This window comes from Pongo abelii, chromosome 10 (assembly GCF_028885655.2).
Source record: "Pongo abelii isolate AG06213 chromosome 10, NHGRI_mPonAbe1-v2.0_pri, whole genome shotgun sequence".
Classification (NCBI taxonomy): Eukaryota; Metazoa; Chordata; class Mammalia; order Primates; family Hominidae; genus Pongo; species Pongo abelii.
Genome location: NC_071995.2, coordinates 93,513,513 through 93,536,651, shown reverse-complemented (window position 1 = coordinate 93,536,651; position 23,139 = coordinate 93,513,513). Strand labels below are relative to the sequence as shown.

Here is a 23,139-nt window from a genome sequence, read left to right as displayed (position 1 = left end):
AAGTTACCCTTAAATTTAGTGGCTTAAAACAACAACTATTTCTCTCTCCATAGTTTTTTTTTTGGGTCAGGAGTTCAGACAAGATAAAACGAGGGGGGCTAGTCTGTGCTCCTAGATGTCTGGAGCCTCAGCTGGAAGACTCCAAGTCTGGACACTGGAATCATCTGAAAACTTGTTCACTTAGTATCTGGCATTTATTGCTGGCTGTCAGCTGGGGGTATAGCTGGGCCTGTGAGTTGGAACACCTTCATGTTGCCTGGGCTGACACAGGCAAGTGCTCTGAGAGAGTGAGCTAGGCAGGAACCATATTGCCTTATCTAACTTAGTCCTGCAGATTGTCCAGTGTCACTTTCATATTCCATTGATTGAGGCAATTAGAAAGCTCCACCCAAGTTCTACATGATAAAACATGAACCTACCTCTTGTTGGAGGTATGTCAACATCACAGTATATATTGGGATGTATAATGGTGTGGCTGTCTTGGAAAAACAATACGCCATAGTACCACCTGTCTGGGTGAAGCGAAAGGTGAGAAGAACTTTGGCTGTAATCTTATCTGGCAATTTGACTTTAAGCAAGTTCCTTAACCTCTCTGGGGCTTAGTTTCATTGTCTGTAAAATGAGAGCCCTAAAATTCCTTAGGTCTCTAAAACTTGTATGACTTTATAATACACATATTTTGAAGTGAAATTCTAAATGCTCACTTGAATTACCAAATTTTGCATGAAGTATTTCAAAGTACTTATATCTGTTTCATAGATTGCTGAAATAATACCATACAGTTGATATACAATTAAACTCTGGAGATCCTTTCCAGTGGTCTAGAAAATTTCACCCAAAAACCAGAAATAAGTATATCTGGTGGGCTGTGACATTTTATTTTAATTGAATTTGATCATCAGAGCTAGTTTGGGGCTGTCTTCAGTAGAAAGTGTATTTGCCTCTGTTCTAAAGAGTCACTTGGAAGCCCAGATATGTGACATAAGTGAGTGAAGTGCAGCTATGAAACAATAGGACGTAGTGGAGACTGCAGTGAACTGAAAAGTACAGACTTGTCAAAGAGGGCAACAGGCTTATTCAGCAATCTGCAGTTCCATCAGGTGAGAATTCTGCGAAGAGTTTCTGGATGATTTTTCAAAGGTGGACATCTGTATTTATTTGTGAGACTTCTTGTTTTTTCTTGCTTTTTTTTTTTTTTTTTTTTTGAGATAGTGTCTCACTCTGTTGCCCAGGCTGGAGTGCAGTGGCACCATCTTGGCTCACTGCAACCTCCGCCTCCCAGGCTGTTCAAGCAATTCTCCCGCCTCAGCCTCTCAAGTAGCTGGGACTACAGGTGCCTGCCACCATGCCTGGCTAATTTTTGTACTTTTACTACAGACAGGTTTCACCATGTTGGCCAGGCTAGTCTCGAACTCCTGGCCCCAAGTGATCCACCCACTTTGGCCTCTCGAAGTGTAGGGATTACAAGCATGAGCCACTGCACCGGGCCAGTTCTTGTTTTTTGTTTTTTTTTTTTCAATTAATTTTTTAAAATATTTGACATTTTAAATACAGCATTATCTAGCAGAACTTTTCACAATGACGGAAGTGTTCTTTATCTGCCCTGTCCAATAGGGTAACCACTTGCCACATGTGGCCCAGAACACTTTATTATTATTATTATTATTATTATTATTATTTTATTATTTTGAAACAGGGTGACACTCTATTGCCCAGGCTGGAGTGCAATGGCACAATCAGTCTCGACCTCCTGGGCTCAAGTGATCCTCCTGCCTCAGCCCCCTGAGTAGCTGGGACTACAGGCATATGGCACCATGCCCAGCTAATTTTTTTGTGTTTTTAGTACAGATGAGGTTTCGCCATGTTGCTCAGGCTGATCTCAAACTCCTGGACTCAAATGATTCACCAACCTCTGCCTCCCAAAATGCTGGGATTACAGGCATGAGCCACCACACCTGGCCTTTCTAGAGCACTTTAAAATGTGGATAAAGCAACTGAGGACATTTTAAAATTTTTATTTAAGATAAATAGGCTACTCGATTGGACAGAACAGTTTGTTTTTCAAATACTGTGAGCTAAGCAAAACATATTGGTACTGTACATTTTTGCTGAGCTATAACCAGATTTCAACCCCTGTTCTACTACTTGGACTAATTGTGAGCACTGACTGTGTCAGTGATGTGATTTGAAGAATATGATAATGGATAGTGTCTTTAAAAGCTCACTGGGGCTTGGTGTGGTGGCTCATACCTGTAGTCCCAGCACTTTGGAAGGCTGAGGCATGAGGCTCGCCGGAGGCCAGAAGTTTGAGACCAGCCTGGGCAACATAACAAGGCCTCATCTCTATAAATAAAAAAAGTTTTAGAAAATTAGCCAGGCATGGTTGTACGTGCCTGTAGTTCCAGCTACTTGGGAGGCTGAGGTGGGAGGATCCCTTGAGCCCAGGGGTTTGACGTTGCAAGGAGGTATGATTGCACCACTGTACTGCAGCTTGGGCGACAGAGTGAAACCCTGTCTCTGAATAAAAAAGCTCATTGGTTCTTAACATGAGAAAGCAGCACTGATTAGGAGCTTTCTCATGCTACATCATTTGGGGATTGCTGTTGCACTCTTTTTAGTGGGAAATAATAACCTGTGGTTCTGTTAAGGTCTAAGGAGCTGTGGGTTTTTTTTTTTTTTTTTTTTTTCACATTCTATGTCTCTTTATTTTTTTCCTTCAACTTTTATTCTAAGCTCCAGGGTACATGTGCAGGATGTGCAGGCTGACATAGGTAAACGTGTGCCATGGTGGTTTGCTGCACAGATCATCCCATCACCTAGGTATTAAGCCCAGCATGCATTGAGCTTTGGTTTTAGGTTTAGAACCATCAACCTTCTCCAAAGGGGCATTCTATATGTTAGGAGGACTATCTGAGACCAAGGTGTCAATGTGGAATTCAGGCTTTAGGAGCTGAGATGTCCTGGTTTTTGTTTGCCTGAGAGATTGTTTCTTGGGTGGAATTCGTTCTGGGAGGCTATGGAAGGCATGTGAGCTGTCTTACTCAGATTGACATCTATCTGCTTCAAAATGTTCATCTAACGTTGGTGCTCAGGGGCCACATTTTGGGAGATAAGGGGTAGTGGTGTGATTTCAATTATGTGCGATTAATTATGTTTAAAGTTATAAAATAGTAAAAACCTGAAAAGATAAAAGTTCTATTCAGTGGAGCAAGTCCTTTTATTTGATCTGAGACCATATGAAAATGAAGCTAAGAGCTGTGGATCACTCCAGCAGGTGCCTGAGGGCAAGTGAGGATTCAAAGCTGCATTTCTTTATGGAGAGGAGCATCCTAAAGTCTGAGTACCTTTGATGACCCTTGTTTGTATGGGAAACTTCACGGCTTGTGATCAGTCTTTTTAGGGAGAAATGGTGTTGAACAAGCTTAGCTGTTTGTTTCTCAAACCCCTCTTTGTTGACCGTGACACACTGTGGAACTCTAAATCTGTGGATTCTTACCTTTGATTCATGAATAAATTTGATGTTGGGTTGATATATCTCTAATTAGAGAGCTAGGTATTATCACATGTAGAGAGTAATTGTACAGATACAATTTATCATCCCTATTCAAATAACTATTTAGTACCTACCAGGTGCCAAGAACCTGGGGTAAAGCAGTGACTAAAACAAGGTCCTTATTTTCATAGGGGAAGGCAGAAAAACATCCTTTATATATTTGTGGTAATGATAAATGCAAGGAAGATAATATGAAGCTGGGCCTCACAGGGGAATCAAGAGCAATGGAAGGGTCAGGTGGCTGTTTTATACAGGAGTTAGAGAAAGCTTCTTTGAGAAAGTGACATTTGAGGAAAGACGTAGAAGGCGGGGAGAAAGCGTTCCAAGCAGAGGGAACCACAGGTGCAAAGGCTGTATGTTTCAGATGTATTGCTTGGTCTGTTCAAAGAACAGCAGTATGGCCAGTTTGGCTGGAATGGAATGAGTGAGGGGAAGATGTTAAGAAATGAGGTAGGAGAAATAGCTAGAGCCCAAATCATGTAGATCTTGTAAGATGAAAGGTTCTTGTATTGGCTTAAACCCCGAGAGTGCACCAGCAGACAACATGGCAGTGTGGAGCAACACACTGTTTTAATGAGCGCCTGGGTGCAGGCGGGCTGATGCCTAAAATGGCGTTAGCACCAAATGAGGATGGGGCAGAGGTTTTATAGTCTCCTGTAAACAGGAAGTGTCTCAGTCTCATGTAACTGCTACGTAGTACCTGGACGGCCTGCCCCTCGATCTTCAAGGGGGTATGTGTCTTTCGGCCAGCTTTCTTCCTGCTTCTGCTGTCTTGCTGACCCACGCTGCTGGCCCAAGTAGCCTTGAGCCTTGGGACTGGGCCTGAGAAGGGAGGAGTTATTCATCTCTTCAAGCTTTCAGGCCTCAGGGAGAATCTTTGAGTAAGCCATGGTACATACTTTGGCTTTTTGTCTGAATTTATTTGGAAGTCACTGGAAGGTAAGATAGGGTGTGATCTGATTTACAGTTTTTTAACATTTGGAATAATCCCAAACTTTCAGAATCATTACAAATATTTTAATAAAAGTAAGTTGCCAAATTGATGCCCCATCACTCCTGAATACTTTAGTGTGTACTTCCTGCAAACAAGAACATTGTCCTACATAACCACAATATAACAATAAATATCAGGAGAGTAACAAAGATACACTATGAAAGGGAGGTAAAATTTTACCCTTGTCCTCTTAGGGCTTTTTGGCTGGGCTTGAGAATTAAAGACTGTTAACAGGAGAATAGCATACAAATGTATTTAATATAAGAGTTCCATGACATGGAGCCCTCATAAGGGATGAAGACCCAAAGATGCAGTTCATGTTGAGCACTTAGATACTGAATTGGACAAGGAGTAGAACACTGTGAAAATGAGAAGACAAAGGGACTTGGGCTTGAGTAGGTTAATTGGGTGGAGAAGTGACTAAGAAGATAAAAGTTAATTTGACAAAGTTTGTGCAGATTTCCCTTGACCTCAGTTTCCTGTCCTTGATGTAGAATGATAGTTTCCTTCTGGTATAGGGAGGACATCTTTGATGTGGGAATTTTTTCTCCTGCTTTCAGAAAGAAAAAGGCCATATTATTCTTGTGCCTGCTGTTTTTCTTTACCTTTTTTTTCTTTTTTTTTTTTTTTTTGAGACAAGGTCCTGCTCTGTCACCCAGGCTAGAGTGCAGTGGTACAGTCTGCAGCCTCGACCTCCTGGGCTCAAGTGATCCTCCTATCTCAGCCTCCCAAGTAGGTGGGATTACAGGCGTGTGCCACTACATCTGGCTAATTTTTGTATTTTTAGTAGAGACGGGGATTTACCATGTTGGCTAGGCTGGTCTTGAACTCCTGGCCTTAAGTGATCTGCCTACCTCGGCCTCCCAAAGTGCTGAGATTACAGGCATGAGCCACCACGCCCAGCCATGCCTGCTGTTTTTCAAGTGCCTTTAACTCAGCATAGTCAATATGCCGGAGCTGCATATTTTGGAGCAGCGTGTTCTGAACTTCAGCCACTCAGGTTTCGTCAGTTGTCCCAACAGTGCTGTTTATAGAGAGATCCAGTCACACATTTCATCTGGATCTCAAGTTCTTTAGTCTCCTTCACACTCGATTGGTTCCTCAGCTTTTCCGTGATTTTCATGACCTTGACGCTTTTGAAAATTACTTGACAGTTATATTGTTGAAGGTCCCTCAGTGAGTTTGTTGAATGTTTCCTCATGACTAGGTTCAGGCTATGCTTCTGTGACATTCCTGTCACTGAAGCCATGTTTTTCTTGTTGCACTCTATTAAGTAGCAGCTGATTTGTTTTTGTCCTATTATTAATGAAAACCTCTATCACATGATTAAGGGGTCTGCCGGTTTTCTCCATTCTAAAGTTACTAATTTTCCCTTTGAAATTAATTAGCATTTTGTGGGGAGACACTTTGAGGTTATATAAGTATCCCCTTACTCATCAAAGCTTTAATTCATTATTTGTATCTGTATCAACTTCTATTTTAATTAATGGGTTATAATCCATTGCTATAAATGGTTCTTTTATTGTTCAAATTGGGCTCAATTTGACTAGTTGGAACCCATTCAAGCTACATTTGGAGTTCTTTGGAGATTTTTAGAGGGGAGGGGTTCTCAGTGTTTAAAAATATTTTATTTGAGACAGGGTCTCACTCTGTCGCCCAGGCCGAGTGCAGTGGTGCTTTCACAGCTCACTGCAGCCTCAACCTCCTGGGCTTAAGCCATCCTCCTGCCTCAGCCTCCCAAGTAGCTGGGACTACAGGGGTGCATCACCACAACCTGCTGGTTTTTTTTTTAGGAGATGGGGTCTCACTATGTTGCCCAGGCTAAAATTTTATTTTTAATAGACAAATAATAATTGTATATATTTGTGGGGTACAATATGATGTTTTGATACATGTTTACATTGTGGAATGATTAAATCAAGCCAATTAATAAATCAATTACCTCACATACCTACCATTTTTTTGTGGTAAAAACATTTAAAATTATTTTAGCAATTTCCAAATATACAGTGAATTATTATTTATTACAGTCACCATTCTGTGCAGTAGAGCACTAAAGCTTATTCCTCCTAACTGAAATTTTGTACTCTTTTATCAACATTTCCTCTTTCCACTCCTCCTGCCCCTGGTAACCACCATTCTACTCTGCTTGTTTTTTTTTTCTTCTTTTGAAGACAGGGTCTTGTTCTGTCTCCCACGCTGGAGTTCAGTGGCACATTAATAGCCCACTACAGCTTCAATATACTGTGCTCAAGCGATCTTCCAACCTCAGCCTCCTGAGTAGCTGGGACTAGCTTATTTATTTATTTATTTATTTATTTATTTAGAGACAGAGTTACCCTCTTGTCACCCAGACTGGGGTGCAGTGACGTGATCCCAGCTCACTGCAACCTCTGCCTCCCGGGTTTAAGCGATTCTCCTGCCTCAGCCTGCGGAGTAGCTAGGATTACACGTGTGCACCACCACGCCCACCTAACTTTTGTATTTTTGGTAGAGACAGGGTTTCGCCATGTTCGCCAGGCTGGTCTCGAATTCCTGACCTCAGGTGATCTGCCCGCCTCGGCCTCCCAGAGTGCTGGGATTACAGGTGTGAACCACCGTGCCTGGCCTATTTTTATTTTTAGTAGAGGCAAGGTCTCGCTATGTTGCACAGTCTGGTCTCAAATTCCTGATCCCAAGCAATCCTCCTGCATTGGCCTCCCAAAATGTTGGGATCACAGGTGTGAGCCACTGTAGCCAGCCTGATGTTTTCTTTTGGAGATTTAACTGATCAATTTTAAATACACAGTCCAAGGAAGATGGAATGAATAAGAAAAAAACTCATATTCTATTTCCCTATTAACACTAAGCCATATTTTTCAAAACATGTTTCAAAATACTTAGCCAGATCACCAATCCCAGTCACTACCTTTGTTTAAATATTCACTAAGAGGCCGGGCATGGTGGCTCACACATGTAATTCCAGCACTTTGGAAGGCCGAGGCGGGTGGATCACCTGAGATCAGGAGTTTGAGACCAGCCTGGCTAACATAGTGAAACTCTGCCTCTACTAAAAATACAAAAAATTAGCTGGGCGTGGTGATGGGCGCCTGTAATCCCAGCTACTTGGGAGGCTGAGGCAGGAGAATTGCTTGAACCGAGGAGGTGGAGGTTGCAGTGAGCCGAGATCATGCCATTGCACTCCATGCCGGGTGACAGTGTGAGACTCCATCTCAAAAAAAAAAAAAAAAAAAAAATTCACTAAGAAATTAGTCAAGTGGTAGAAACCTATTGAGAGACACTGTCTAGAGAGAACAGCTACATGGCTACATATAATTTATTAACTTAACAGTTTAGTCCCAATGTTTAGCAAGCTTGTTTAAAAATTACTATTCCCATTGGTTTATAGTGACATTAATATAAATATGTAATTTGAAAGTCAACATTCCTTTCACTGTGAACATAAAACTTTTTATAAGATAGTTGTGGGTTGGGGTACAGCAATGATGGGGGCTGCTGGCTATATTCAAAGCCTAAAAGACTGGCAGCTTGGAAAGGTATAAAACATATATATACACTCAGTATACTGCTGTGTCCCACATTTTTGCTGTACATTTTTGTCTAATATGGTATAAATTATTCCCTTAAATTTGAAAAAACAGTGAAGATGAATACATTTTCATCTTCATTTCAAAATAACCGTTTTAAATGAAAAAGCATTTCCTCGTGTTAAATTTGTTCAAAAGATGGATTTAAATACTTTCGTCACAACGTGCATAGTTTTTTCACCTTTAGTGCCTCCTTACAATCAATCTGGCAATAAGACCTCCAGTGCTTTATCAGAAATGGCATTCAATAGATTATAAGATTGTTAAACCTGTACTTGAATCCTTCTTAAGATCCTTAATTATACCAAAGTCCAAAAAATGTGTGGCCACTTACCAACACCCTCAGAACCTGTGAATTATTGAAGATAATCTCACATGTGCGTATAATTCAAACAAACTTTGTGGACAGGGTATATAAAATAAATACTAAAATATTTCTTCAACTGTATTTAATGCTGCCTAGATGGTTAGATGAAAAGACTAATACTACTGACAGGAAGAGAAACTATTTTAAAGACTGTTTTCTAAGTAGTTAGAACAATTTTTGCAGAACAAAGATAAACAAGAGCCTATGCCAATACATTGTTCTTGTAGTGTAATGTAATTGCTAACATGGGATATAATTGGTAAGCAGTTAATACGAATATAAATAGGTATAATCTATCACTAAATCACAGTCTGGTGAAAAGCTTCTCAGCTAAAGTAGTTTGAGAAGAGGGTTAAGGAAAAGGAGAAGTGGCAGGCAGGGCAGGTTTCCAGTGGGAACATCATTTATTTGCCTTACCATTATCATCATCTTGTATGTAACAGTCCACTGTTGCAGAAAGATAAATCCTTTCCGAGTATGCTAGCCTAGTATATACTTTATGTAGCATAGTAAGATTATTTAAATATTAATGCTTCATTTGCATTTATATTTAGGTATACACATAATCACATGCATATTAAAAACTAAACAGAATTTTATAACACTTTAATCTCATTTTGGGAAAGTTAACAGGTAAGATGGAACTGTATACTACAGAAGTTTCTAGAATATCTAAACTCAGAGGTAAAACCAAAGGAAAACATCACCACCTGTTTAGTATATGGCTTATACAAAACCTCAAGCTCACTCATTTTTTATAGGTGAATTTGTTTGATAAGGATTGTGATCCAGTGATTATTTAGCAGCAGTTTTACAAACTGTAAATTCTTTTATTAACAGGCATTGTAAACAGATAATACTAATCTTATTTATTTTTTATTTTTATTTGTTTTTTTTGGGACAGAGTCTCTCTCTGTTGCCCAGAATAGAGTGCAGTGGTGTGATCTCAGCTCACTGCAACCTCTGCCTCCTGGGCTCAAGTGATTCTCCTGCCTCAGCCTCCTAAGTAGCTGGGACCACAGGCCTGCACAACCATGCTTGGCTAATTTTTTGTATTGTTCATAGAGACAGGGTTTCGCCGTGTTTCTCAGTCTGGTCTCGAACTCCTGAGCTCAAATGATCCACCTGCCTTGGCCTCCCAAAGTGCTGGGATTACAGACATGAGCCACCGCACCTGGCCCTAATCTTATTGAAAACCCATGAGTGCCAAACTGGGGAATATACAGCTTATGAATAACTTAAAAAGTCATTCCCATTTTATTAATAAAAGACACAGCATACCAAAACCTATACTAAACAAAGAAACTGTAATATGGACACATGATTGATGTGTCTAAAATGATATATACAGCACATAATTAATGTTAATTATGTGATCAGTACATTTTTCTGTATAATTCCCTTCATACTTCACTTTCCCTAGAAACTGAATTCTGAGCTTCCTCTTCTAAAATTGGTACACTCAGGTTATCCTTGGACATCAAATTATACTTCAGCACAAAGTTAGTAAACCGATGACACAAAAATGTTTCATTTTCATATTCATCAAAAATTTGCCAGTGATGAAAATAAGCATGTGAAAATATTATGTAAGTCCTATGGCATGCTGATCCTAGTTTTGCTACCAATGATTCCTTTATACTAACCTTGCCGGGAAAATGTTGCTATTCAGAAGACACAGCACCATCAAATGTGTGTCTAGTGTAGTCAATAGCAGGGCACTCTTGTTTTATGAGTTGCACAAAGACAAATCCATTGTTCACTTGCTGTCATTTGAGTACAAGTATCTGGATGGCATTCACTCCGAAGTTTGACATCAAGTCCACTTAGCTCAAGGCAGAATTGCTTTAAATGTTCATACTCCATGCAGTTTCATCTTGGCCTTCAGGTGGTTCAAGAATTTTGTCAATATTGGAGCAATCTGCTCTTATGTTCTGTTGAATGTACTGCTGAACCACAAGTGTACTGTCCCATTGTCTCAAAAGATTCATCAGGCCAGTTATAGAAATCTTGTGCCTTGGTCCCAGTCTGTTCTACCTCAGCACTGCTGTCCCCTCTACCATGACCATGGTGCCCGTGTCTGGGCAGCTAGGGTTGGTACCTGGATGTCTCTACTTCTATAAGTTCAATTTTTTAAGATTCTACATTATAAGTGGGATCATGCAGTATTTATCTTGCTGTGCCTGGCTAATTTTACTTAGCATAATGTCTTCCAGATTCATCCATGATGTCCAAATGACAGAATTTCTCTCTTTTTTTAAGGCTGAATAGTATTCTATTGTGTACATATGCCACATTTTGTTTATCCATTCATCCAATGATAGACACCTAGATTGCTTCTTTATCTTAGCTTTGTGAATAATGCTGCAGTGAACATGGGAGTGCAGGTATCTCTTCAGCATAATTCAGGAATCTTCTGGGTATAATTCCTTTGGATATATACCCAGAAGTGAGATTGCTGAATCATATGGTAATTCTATTTTTAGTTTTCTGAGGAACCTCCATGCTGTTTTCCATAGTGCTATATTGATTTACATTCCCACCAACAATATACAGGTTCCCTTTTTCCCTTTTCTTGTCCTTTTTTTTTTTTTGAGACAGACTCTTGCTCTGTCACCCAGGCTGGAGTGCAGGGGCACGATCTCGGCTCACTGCAAGCTCCACCTCCTGGGTTCACGTCATTCTCCTGCCTCAGCCTCCCGAGTAGCTGGGACTACAGGCGCCGACCACCATGCCCAGCTAAATTTTTTGTATTTTTTTAGTAGAGACGGGGTTTCACCGTGTTAGCCATGATGGTCTTGATCTCCTGACCTTGTGATCCACCCGCCTTGGCCTCCCAAAGTGCTGGGATTACAGGCGTGAGCCACTGTGCCCGGCCTACCAACTGCTTTTTTTAAAGATAGGATCTTGCTATGTTGCCCAGGCTAAAGTGTAGTGGTGTGACCATGGCTCACTGCAGCCCTGACCTCCTGGGCTCGAGCAATCCTTCCATCTCAGCCTCCTAAGTAGCTGGAACTGCAGCCATGTGCCACCATGCCCGACTAATTTTAAAATTATTTTTTATAAAAACACAGTCTCCCTATGTTACCCAGGCAGGTCTGTAACTCCTGGCCTCAAATAATCCTCCCACCTTGGCCTATCAAAATGCTGGGATTACAGGCATGAGCCACCATGCCCAGCCACTTTGCCTTTATTTTGTGTTATGCTATGTCATATTATGTTACCTTTTCCTGTCTTGTCTTATCTTATCTGATCTGATCTTGTCTTATCTTATCTTATCTTAGAGATGCAGTCTCACTCTGTTGCCAGGCTGGAGTGCAGTGGTGCGATCTTGACTCACTGCAACCCCCACTTCCCAGGTTCAAGGGATTCTCCTGCCTCAGCTGCCCGAGTAGCTGGGATTACAGGCATGCGCTACCACGCCCAGCTAATTTTTGTATTTTTAATAGAGTTAGGGTTTCACCATGTTGGCCAGGATGGTGAGTTTTTTGAATTCCAAATATATATATATATGGATTTTATGTTTTTTGTTTTTTGTTTTTTTGGCTGTTAGCATTAGAGGGGGGTCCTTTTGAAATGTCTTCGTCATTCTTGGAGCACCTTCTTACTTTCTGACATGAGGTGTTCCAGGTTCGTCTTAGAGTTTCTCTGTTCCAGCCTTGGAGACAGCCATTTCTCTGAGGAGCCCTGTGTTTGTTTGCTTTTTTTTTTTGTTTTTTGTTTTTGGAGACAGAGTTTTACTCTTACTGCCCAGGCTGGAGTGCAACGGCGCAGTCTCAGCTCAACCACAACCTCCGCCTCCGGGTTCAAGCGATTCTTCTGTGTCAGCCTCTTGAGTAGCTGGAATTACAGGCATGTGCCACCATGCCTGGCTAATTTTGTATTTTTAGTAGAGACAGGGTTTCTCCATGTTGGTCAGGCTGGTCTCGAACTCCCAACCTCAGGTGATTGACCCACCTCGGCCTCCCAAAGTGCTGGGATTACAGGCATGAGCCACCACACCCAGCCGTTGGCTTGTTTTTTAGTGGAGAGTGGTATTAGAAACTAAGATATGAATGAATGTCAGATGTGCTCATCATTATTGGAATGTCAGTGCTCCCAGGCCTTCTCAGTGGACAAGCTAGGAAACCTGTGTAGTGATTGTGTGTCCCCACCAGTACCACTGACAGCAGTCCAGCACTACAGGTTACACTCCAGTTTTCTCCCTTTCCACATTTATAGCTGGTTTTTTTCTTAATATAGTTATTTGATCAATTCCACTGTAACTAAGTTCCCATTGCTGCCCTCTGATCCCCCCTCCCCCACTGGACTTCCTCCTTACCCCAGTTTGCCTCCAGCACCCCAAACCAGCTTGCCACCCTCCCCTCTCCTTGTGTGGACAGGCCCTTCTCCCCACAAAGGCTCTGACACATCTTGCTGGGCTACCGCAACATTCTCCCTCACATACCAAGTGCAGATGTCTACATTCCTCAGGCCCACTTAATGACTTTTGCACTCTGATTTACATTTTTAAAGCATCTCTGTGGTTGCTGTGAAGAATAAAGGAAGGGGGCAAGGCAAGTGTGGAAGCAGGCTACTCACTTAAGAAGCTGCTGTAAGTCATGGCCTAGGCTGTTGATGGGGTTGGACTAGGGTGCTAGTGATGCAGGTTGTGAGATTTGGGATCGTATTAGTTGTCTATACTGTGGAACAAGTTATCCCAAACTTAGCTTAAGACAGTAAATATTATCTCACAGCAATTTGAGTGTAGCTTAGCTGGGTGCCTCAGGCTCAGAGTCTCACAAGGTTACAATTGAGATCTTCTCTGAGGCTGTTGTGCTCTCAAGGTTTGACTTGGGAAGGACCCACTGCCACACTTACTCATGTGGCTGTAGACAGACCTCAGAAGATTTGCTCCCCAGCTCACTCAGTAGACCTCTGCACAGGCCACCTCTTGACATGGCATCTGGCTTCCCCAGACCAAGGTGGAAGGCACAGTCTTTTTAAACCTCATCTAGGAAGTGATATCCCATACTTCAGCTCTCTATTTATTAGAAGCAAGTCAATTAGTCCAGCCACACTTAAGATGAGGGTATTATACAAGGGTGTGAATACCAGGAGGCAGTGATCATTGGAGGCCCTCTTAGAGGGTGCCAAGTAAGATGGGGTCAGCAGGATTTGCTGACTGGCTTTTGAGAGAAAAAACAGTCAAGGATGACTTCAAGATTTTTGGCCTGAACTGCTGGAGGTACAGTTACTGAGATAGAGAAGAGTGGAGTAGGGGGAGCAGGTTTAGAAGAGGTAGTCTACATTTAGTATGAGAAGCTAAATAGACGACCACGTGAGAAGGTGAGTAGATAGCTGAAAACTAGCCTGTTGGTTAGGATAAAAATTGGTGCTGGAGATAGGATTTTGGTTTGATTTTATCTAGTGTAGTATTCAACTTAACTTTATAAATTAAGAGTTAGGAGAATATGACCTTCAGTTAAATGCCTAGCTCTGTTATCCTGGAAACCAGATAAAATTGTATTAACAGTATTGCAATATAAAATCGACTTCTGATTGGGAAATTGCCTCTGGATTGAGAGGAATTAGAAATGCCTGGTGAGTGCTGCTGCTCTGAGAACTGGCATGACCCTGTGGGAAAGCGAATCCTGAAGCTATGCCTTTGGAGTTATTAGAGACGTTGGCTCTGGTGGAGCATAAAGCTTTGAAGTTAGGGCAGCTCCTGCACCTGCCTCATGATGCTCTCATCTCCCTTGAGCCTGAGCTGTGTCATCTAGGGAGTTAAAGAAAATAGCTTCTGGGCTGGGCACAGTGGCTCACACACAGCACTTTGGGAGGCCAAAGCCGGCAGATCACGAAGGTCAGGAGATCGAGACCATCTTGGCTAACACAGTGAAACCTCGTCTCCACTAAAACTACAAAAAAAAATTAGCCAGGCCTAGTGGCAGGCGCCTGTAGTCCCAGCTACTCAGGAGGCTGAGGCAGGAGACTGGCGTGAACCTGGGAAGCGGAGCTTGCAGTGAGCCGAGATCACACCACTGCACTCCAGCCTGGGCAACAGAGAGACTGCGTCTCAAAAAAAAAAAAAAGAAAAAATAGCTTCTGGACGGCTGGGTGAGCTGTCACTTGCATGAACAACTGCACAGACTCCCAGGGAGAGGAACATCTGATGCTGCCCAGCTGGCAAGCTGTGATTCCTGTCCTCTGTCCTGAGTTCTCAGGTGCCAAGTGTGGCCTATGATAGTCTTATGAGTCTGTTCAGTAGCTGCATAATCTCACCTAGGGCAAGATTTTCCTTAGAGACATTAGTGTTTTGGATAGAATTTTAGTCAGCTTCTCTGTTTCATTTAATGTTCTCTAATCTTATGGGAAACATTAGAAATCTTGTGGAAAAGTGAGCTCATTTTATCTCTCTGGTCTAAAGGCCTTCACTTCTTTGAATCTACCAGCCACCAGTAAAGGCTGCTAAGTCCACCAGTACAAAAACAAAAGATGGTGGTACAAACTTCTCGGATGGGCAGTTGAGCTACACGTGCCTTGAAAATAAGAAACAGGGATTGCCTAGAACCTAACACAGTCTGCTTACAAACTTGATTCATTCAGCAAATATATATTGAGCACCCCCCTATATGTCAGGCCTTGATGGGTTTATATATTCACAGTGGTGAGTGAAATATGTATGGTCTTTGTTCTCTTGTAGGTTATAGGCACTTAATGAATACTAGTACTAATACTGTGTTCTAATTTAGTGTCTTTTTTTACAGTACCTTCATTTTCCTATATGTTTTATTCTCTTATGGGATCAGCAACAAGATATTAATTTCTTCTTCAGGAATTTAATTTGATTGAGTAGAATACTCTGAAAGTATTTAAGTAGATAACAAATAACATTTTATTTTATTTTGAGGCAGCGTCTCGGTCTATCACCCAGGCTGGATTTCAGTGATACAATCTTGGCTTACTGCAGCCTCGACCTCCTGAGCTCAAGCCATCCTCCTGCCTCAGCCCCCGGAGTAGCTGGGGCTACAGGCACAGGCCACCATGCCCGGCTACTGTTTGTACGTATGTATGTGTGTATTTAGTAGAGACAGAGTTTTGCCATGTTGCCTAGGCTGGTCTCAAACTCCTGGGCTCAAGCTATCTACCTGCCTTGGCCTCCCAAAGTGTTGACATTACAGGTGTGAACCACCATGCCCAGCTCAAGTACTATTCTATACTACTTTTTCTTTCTTTTTTTTTCTCTTGTTCTTGTCTTTATTTTGTTCAATGCCAATTTTATTGCTTTCAGTTTCATTCTGAAGTTATCTAATTGCCACCGTCTATACAGTAACACACAGAAGTCTTCATTTTCATTGTTATGGTAGTTAGCGTTTATATAGAATTAGTGTAGAAAAGTAGAAAGTTTGGGCTATTTCATGCATGGCTGTATAAAATTATTGTTTTCACTTGTATCAGAAGAAATAAAGATGTGCTTTTTGTGGTTTGAAGTATTGGAACCTTGAAGTCCTTTGAAGCAAGTTAAAAAAAAAAGCAAGACATGGCTTGGTTAGATTTTTCTCTATTGCATGTATACCGTTTTCCCACTTGGTGGCACTTTCTGTTCATTTCTTAGTAACATGTCTTTCTCAGCGTAGTTACACTAGTCTCTCCTTGTACATTGATTTTTCTTATTAAAATTAATTTACGAAGTAATACATAAATACATCATTTAAAAAATAATAGCGTATGGTAAAGGGTTTCTTTTTTTTTTTTTTTTAACAGAAAATAATTTTGTCCCTGAAAATTTTTCTGTGGCCAGGGAAAAATTAATAAATGGTTTTGCCTTCGAAAGGTTAATTTGTTTAAGATGCTTAACATCGTGGTGGTCAGCTGTTTTTCATTTGGCATGATGTGTTCTAGAAGCCTTTGTAGAGAAACAGGGTGGCAGGTGAGGGCTATTACATGGAGGTGATAGAGAAGAATCAAGGATGATTCATAGGTTTGGGGCCTGAGTGGTTGGTACCATAATGCTGGGACTATTCACTGAGATGAGAAGACTTGTAGAAGGGCAGGTTGGTAGGGGTGGAGAATTAGAATCAGAAGCCTCTTTTTGGACATAGTAAGTGTGTGATACCTGTTGAGGAAATCTACATGATTAGATATATATCAAGTAAACAGCTGGATACACAAATCGAGCTTAGGACAATGGTCAAACCTGCCAAACCAGCAAAGAACAAGGTAAGTAGCTAGCAAGGTAGGAGGAAAGGGAAGAAAGAGGAGTATTTCAGCCAGGGAAGCCTCGTTGTATTGATTGTTGCCAAGAGGTTGAGGAAGATGATGACAGAAAAATGTCCATGTGATTTGGCAATATGAAATTCATTGGATCTACATAGAATCTGTTGTTGAAAGAAATGAGGAGAGATCAGAAGTTTAAACATTCTAGCAAAGGAGAGTGATCCACATAGCCCCTAGTAGACATGCACTGTCAATATTGGACATAGTTCCATTAATCCTTTTTTTTTTTTTGAGACAGGGTCTTGCTCTCTGTCACCCAGGCTGGAGTGCAGTGGCATGACCTCAGCTCACTGCATCCTCCACCTCCCAGGTTCAAGCAATTCTTGTGCCTCTGCCACCTGGGTAGCTGGGATTACAGGTGCCCATGACCATACCCGGCTAATTTTTGTATTTTTTTTTATAGGGGTGGGGTTTCTCCATGTTAGCCTGGCTGGTCTCAAACTCCTGGCCTCATGTGATCCGCCTGCCTCGGCCTTCCAAAGTGCTGGGATTACAGGTGTAAGCCACCTCACCCGGTCCCTTTTTAATCCTTTCTGTGTAGTTATGTTCATAACCATACTCCATTTTACTTGCTTTTTTCCATCAATATTATAAGCAATTTTTCATGTTATTAAAACAACCCTTATAATCACCATTAAAAGATTTTTTCTGATTATAAGAATATACAATTGCTATAGAAAATTTGGAAATCCGGAGAAATATAATTAATATGAGGTAGAAACAATTCTTTGGCCCAGAAGCAATACTGTTAATATTTTATTCACTGATTCAACAACTATTTGAGGGTCTGCTTTTGGGTAGAGAAAGAATGTTTTGGGGATGTTTGTTTTAGAGGTGGGGTCTTGCTATGTTGCCGAGGATAGATTGCAGGAGCTATTCACAGGTGCAATCATAGCACACTACAGGCTTGAACTCCTGGGCTCAAGCATCCCCTCTGCCTCAGCCTCCCAAGTAGCTGGGACTCCACAAAGGAATGTTTTTTAAAGACCACAGTGTGAAAAACTGATTGTAGTTTATTGGTCACACCTTCTTTAGAAGAAAGCTTATTATTATAAATAACAATATACCTACACATTTCTCACATAATGTATACAACATTTTCTGACTTGCTTCTCCCTCCCCTCAATTAATATGTCACAGACATTTTTCCTGTCTCACTAAATACTGTGTCAATTCGAGTGTTTTAGTTTCTGTGGGGCTTTTGTATTTAGAGAGGATTGTTGGGCAATTTGGATTTAAAATTAATATACTATTTATTATAGTTACAAATTTAAAAACCTAATTGTTTTTCATTCTTGAGGTTCAATTTATAAATAGATAAAAAGATTAGTAAATTGAATTACTTTTTGCATAAAAATAAGGAACAATCATTTTCTCTTGTTCTTTGATGAATGTTTGATAAACTCTAATGGAAAGGATTACATTGTCCTAAACAGTAATACCCATTTGCAAATTTAGTTAATACATCTCTTTAAGCATTTTAGGTCACATTTATAAATTGAACATATTTGATATTTGATTTTTTTCAATTCTTCAAATCCCCAGTGCATAGGCAGATTAACCTATCAAGCAAAATGTTCCTAAGCACTTAAATGACTCTTGTTTACTCAAGCCCAAAACTTCAGTGTCATCCCCCAGTCTAATTCTCTAATGTCCAGTGTGTTAGCAAGTTCATACTGCTTTCATTTCTCCATATATCCCACATCTCATCACTGCCTCTATGACTGTTACCCTAGTCCAAGGCACAATTATCTCTTGCCTGGACATCTACAGTCACCTCCCAACTGGTTTGATAACATTCTTGCAGTGCACTAGCGTTCCCAACATGCTAAGTGATGAGAGCGCCTATTTTTAAATGTAAATCAGATCACATCAAGTCTCTCCTCAGAATGACCCAGTGGCTTCCCATCACAGTGAGAGTAAAAACCCCATCTCCTTCCATGGTCTGCAAGGCGTTATGTGATCACAGTCTGCATGCGCTGTCCTGGTCACAGCCCTGTTGACTCTGACTTGGCCACATTGGCCTTCTTGCTTTTCCTTGAACAGTGAGCATACTCCCAACTCAGTCTCTGCACTAGCTGTTTCCCCAGATTTGGCATGGCTCACACACCTTCACTTTATTCAAGTGCCCATCCAGTGGCTCTTCAGGTGATCTAGTCTATAAGAGCCCTGTTCCTTCTCATACTCCACACTCTTCCCCTGCTCTGGTTTTTTCCTTGGTGGCACTTACCTACCTCTGCTTAACATTTTTTTATATTATTTAATTTATTGTATGTTTCCCCAAATACCATGTTGGAACAGTGCCTACCACATAGTATTTCTGCAATAAATATTTGTTGAATGAATGGATGTACATATACATTTTACTTGAAACAAACATTATTTTTTGGGTATGATAATCAGTTTTCTTCACTTTAGCTGATCCAAAAATGGCATCTTCTGCTACTTCTTTATAGCTTGTAATGAATTTGAAACTAGATTTACCTCTGAATTACATTGCAATTTCAACCTGTCCTTTTTAGTACTTTGACCCACTGATTCATTTGTTACAGTTTTGTGGGTTTTTTGGGGCAGGGGTGGAGGGGTGTTTTTTTTTTGAGACAAGGTCTTGCTCTGTCACCCAGGCCAAGTGTAGTGCCGTGATCATAACTCACTGCAACCTCAAAATCCTGGGCTCAAGCCATCCTTCTGCCTCAGCTTCCTGAGTAGCTGGTAGTATAGGTGCATGCCACCACACCCAGCTAATGTTTTTGTTTTTGAGAGAGAAGGTGTCAAACTCCTGGCCTCAAGTGATCCTCCAACCTTGGCCTCCCAAAGCACTGGGATTATATGTGACAGCCACTGTGCCTAGCCTGTTATAGTCTTTTAAAATATTATTTCTCTAAATAAATTGCTAGCTGTCAATGGCAGGTAATATTTTCTTCAGAGTAAGTCCTTCCTAATGTTTATTTTCTGCTCCAGAAAAATCAGAATATTAGGAGACTGTGTTCTAAGAAACTACAAACTGCATTAATTAGGTAGTTTCTCTTAAGTTACAGAATGTTACTTTTCTTTATACCCTTTATCTGTTAAAATGTGTTCATTATAAGCAGAAGACAAGATTGTTTCGATTTTTAAAACTCAGCTTTTATTTAACACATTTCACTGAGTATTCATTGCTTCATTTAATATTGATTCTAACATTTTACAAAGATGCCTTGTTGGAAAATTCCATATGTGGGATGTGGAAATAAACTATGTATTACTCTTGGTGAATGAGGAACTGCTCAGCATGTTCATTATAGAAAATTCAAAAAATAACAAAAGAAATAAGAATAGCCTGTTATCCCACCAGTGCTATTGGTAGAAACCACTGCGATTAACATTTTGATATACATTTGACCTTCAGTATCTGTGGGTTCTGCATCCATGGATTAAACCAACATTAGATGGAAATTATATCAGAAAAACGTTCACAAAGTTCCAAAAAGCAAAACTTGGATTTGCTGAGTGCCGAGTATTATGTTGAATCCACATGAATGAAGTGATATGCAGACATCATATTAGGCATTATAAGAAACCTGGAGATGATTTAAAGTATACAGGAGGTTGTGCATAAATTATATGCAAATGCTACATTTGCATATCCACAAATGATCATTTGTGGATTTTGGCATCCACAGGGTGTCCTGGAATCAATCCCCCGTAGATACTAGGTACAACTGTTTATTATTCTTATCTCCTCGATTTTTATGCTATTATATATTCTTTTGTTTTTGTTATTAATGTAATTGAGCTTTTTGAAGAAGTAGCCTGGGTTTGCAAGTTATTTTAACTTTTGGCAGCCTGGTTTTCTCACTTACTATATTTGGATAATAATATTTATCACTAGAATTGTTATAAGGATCAAATAGGTTAATATTTGTAAAGTGTATAGATTAGTGCCCATGACTTATAAATGCTGTCTATAAGTATTAAATACATTAGGCAAATAACCTGCTTTTAAAACTTATATATGGTGAACATTTCCTCAAGTCATAAAATATTCTCTGTCTCTCTCTCTCTTCTGTTTTTTTAGAAATGGGATCCCCCGCTGTCCAGGCATGATCATGGCTTTCTGCAGCCTTGAACTCCTGGGCTCATGTGATCCTTGCCTCAGCCTCCCAAGTAGCTAGGACTACAGGTGCCTGCCACCATGCCTGGCTAATTTTTGCATTTTTTGTAGACATGGGGTCTCATGTTGCCTGGGCTGGTCTCGAACTCATGGCCTCAAGCGATCCTCCCACCTGGCCTCCAGAAGTGCTAGGATTACAGGTGTGAGGCACCATACCTGGCCAAAATATTCTCTATAGCATAAATGTTAATAATGCCTTAGTCTTCCATCATATGGATATGCCATGAGCTATTCCATTTATTTTTGGTTTTGTTCTTTCCATTCTTTCACTGTTATAAATAAAGCTCTGATAAATATCCTTGTACATGAGTATTCATATCCTCATTTCCTTAAATGGAAATGGTTCCACCAGGAGTATACATGTTTTATAAGTTTTTGATACCTGCTGCCAAATTGCCTTCTAGAAGGGCTATACCAATTTATATTCTCAGGATAAATATATTCAATAGTATATGAGTATTGATTTCTCTTTAAGTTCACTGATTCTGGGTTTTATTTTTTAAAATCTTCGCCAATTTAGCAAGTAAAAAATTATACCTTAATATGCATTGCCTTGATTAAACTTCATTGTTTGCCACTATAATTTTTTCTTTGTTGACATCTCTTAATATTTTTTATCCAGTTTTCTATTGGATATTTGACTTTCTCTGATTTGTAATGATAGATGAACCTTTTTTCTGTATATTACAAATATTTTCCCCTGTTTCTTATAGTCTTTAATCCTGTTTATAGTGTTTTAGGACATACACTTTTCAATTTTAAAAACAATTTTAATTTTTTGGGTACATAGTAGGTGTATATATTATGGGGTGAGATGTTTTGATACAGGCATGCAATATGTGATCATCACATCATGGAAAATGGGGTACCCATCCCTTCAAGCATTTGTCCTTCGTGTTACAAACAATCCAATTATACTCTTAGTTGTTTTAAAATGTACAATTAAGTTATTATAGACTATAGTCACTGTGTTGTGCTGTCAAATACTAGGTCTTATTCATTCTTTCTAACTTTTTTTTTATACCCATTAACCATCCCTACCTCCCCCTAATCCCCAAACCAACCCCACTACCCTTCCCAGCCTCTGGTAATCATTCTTCTACTCTGTATCTCCATGAGTTCAATTGTTTTGATTTTTAGGTATCACAAATAAATGAGAACATGCAATGTTTGTCTTTCTGTACCTGGCTTATTTCACTTAACATAATGATCTCCAGTTCCATCCATGTTGTTACTAATGACAGGATGTTGTTCTTTTTTATGGCTGAATAGTACCCCATTGTATTTAAGTATCACATTTTCTTTACTCATTCATCTGTTGGGAGACACTTAGGTTGCTTCCCAATTTTGGCTGTTGTGAACAATGGTGCAACAAACATGGGAGTGCAAAAGTCTCTTCAATATACTGATTTCCTTTCATTTAGGTTATACCCAGCAGCAGGATTGCTGGATCATATGGTAGCTCAATTTTTAGTTTTTTGAGGAACTTCCTAACTGTTCTCTATAATGGTTGCACCAACTTCCATTCCCACCAACAGTGTTTGAGGGGTCCCTTTTCTCCATATCCTCCCAGCATTTATTATTGCCTGTCTTTTGTATAAAAGCCATTTTAACTGGGATGAGAATGATATCTCATTGTAGGTTTTTTTACTGCTCCTTGTGGACCAGAGCTACCCCATAGGCAGTGTGCCCAGAGTAGCCTCATTGTAAGTTTGATTTGCATTTATCTGATGATCAGTTATGTTGAACACTTTCTCATATGTCTATTTGCCATTTGTTTGTCTTCTTTTGAGAAATGTCTATTCAAATCTTTTTCCCATTTTTTAATCAGATTATTAGATTTTTGTCCTGTAGAGTTGTCTGAGCTCCTTACATAATCTGATTATTAATCCCTTGTTAGATGGGTAATTTGCAAATATTTTCTCTCATTCTGTGGGTTGTCTCTTCACTTCAATGATTGTTTGCTTTGCTGTGCAGAAGGTTTTTACTTGATGTGATCTCATTTGCCCATTTTTTCTTTGGTTGTCTGTGCTTGTAGGTTATTACTCAAGAAATTTTTACCCAGACCAATTTCTTGGAGAGTTTTCCCAATGTTTTCTTGTAGTAGTTTCATAGTTTAAGGTCTTAGATTTAAGTCTTTAATCCATTTTGATTTGATTTTTGTAAAATACAGTGAAAAATAGGAATCTAATTTCGTTCTTCTGCATGTGGATGTCCAGTTTGCCT

General features: G+C 40.1%; 1 protein-coding gene and 1 pseudogene across 3 annotated transcripts in view; one reads left to right on the top strand and one right to left on the bottom strand.

Moving 5' to 3' along the window:
- NDUFA12 (NADH:ubiquinone oxidoreductase subunit A12) overlaps positions 1-23,139 on the top strand; it is a 43,884-nt gene that overhangs the window by 13,542 nt on the left and 7,203 nt on the right. The window contains exon 4 of one of the 3 annotated variants that reach the window (XM_054527501.2): positions 15,394-15,544. The exons of the other annotated variants lie outside the window; for them this stretch is intronic. Within the exon in view, the coding sequence (XP_054383476.1) occupies positions 15,394-15,544 (151 nt within the window). The remainder of the gene's footprint in view (positions 1-15,393; positions 15,545-23,139) is intronic. 3 annotated transcript variants of the gene reach the window in all.
- LOC100441199 (MOB-like protein phocein) lies at positions 9,905-10,570 on the bottom strand (annotated as a pseudogene).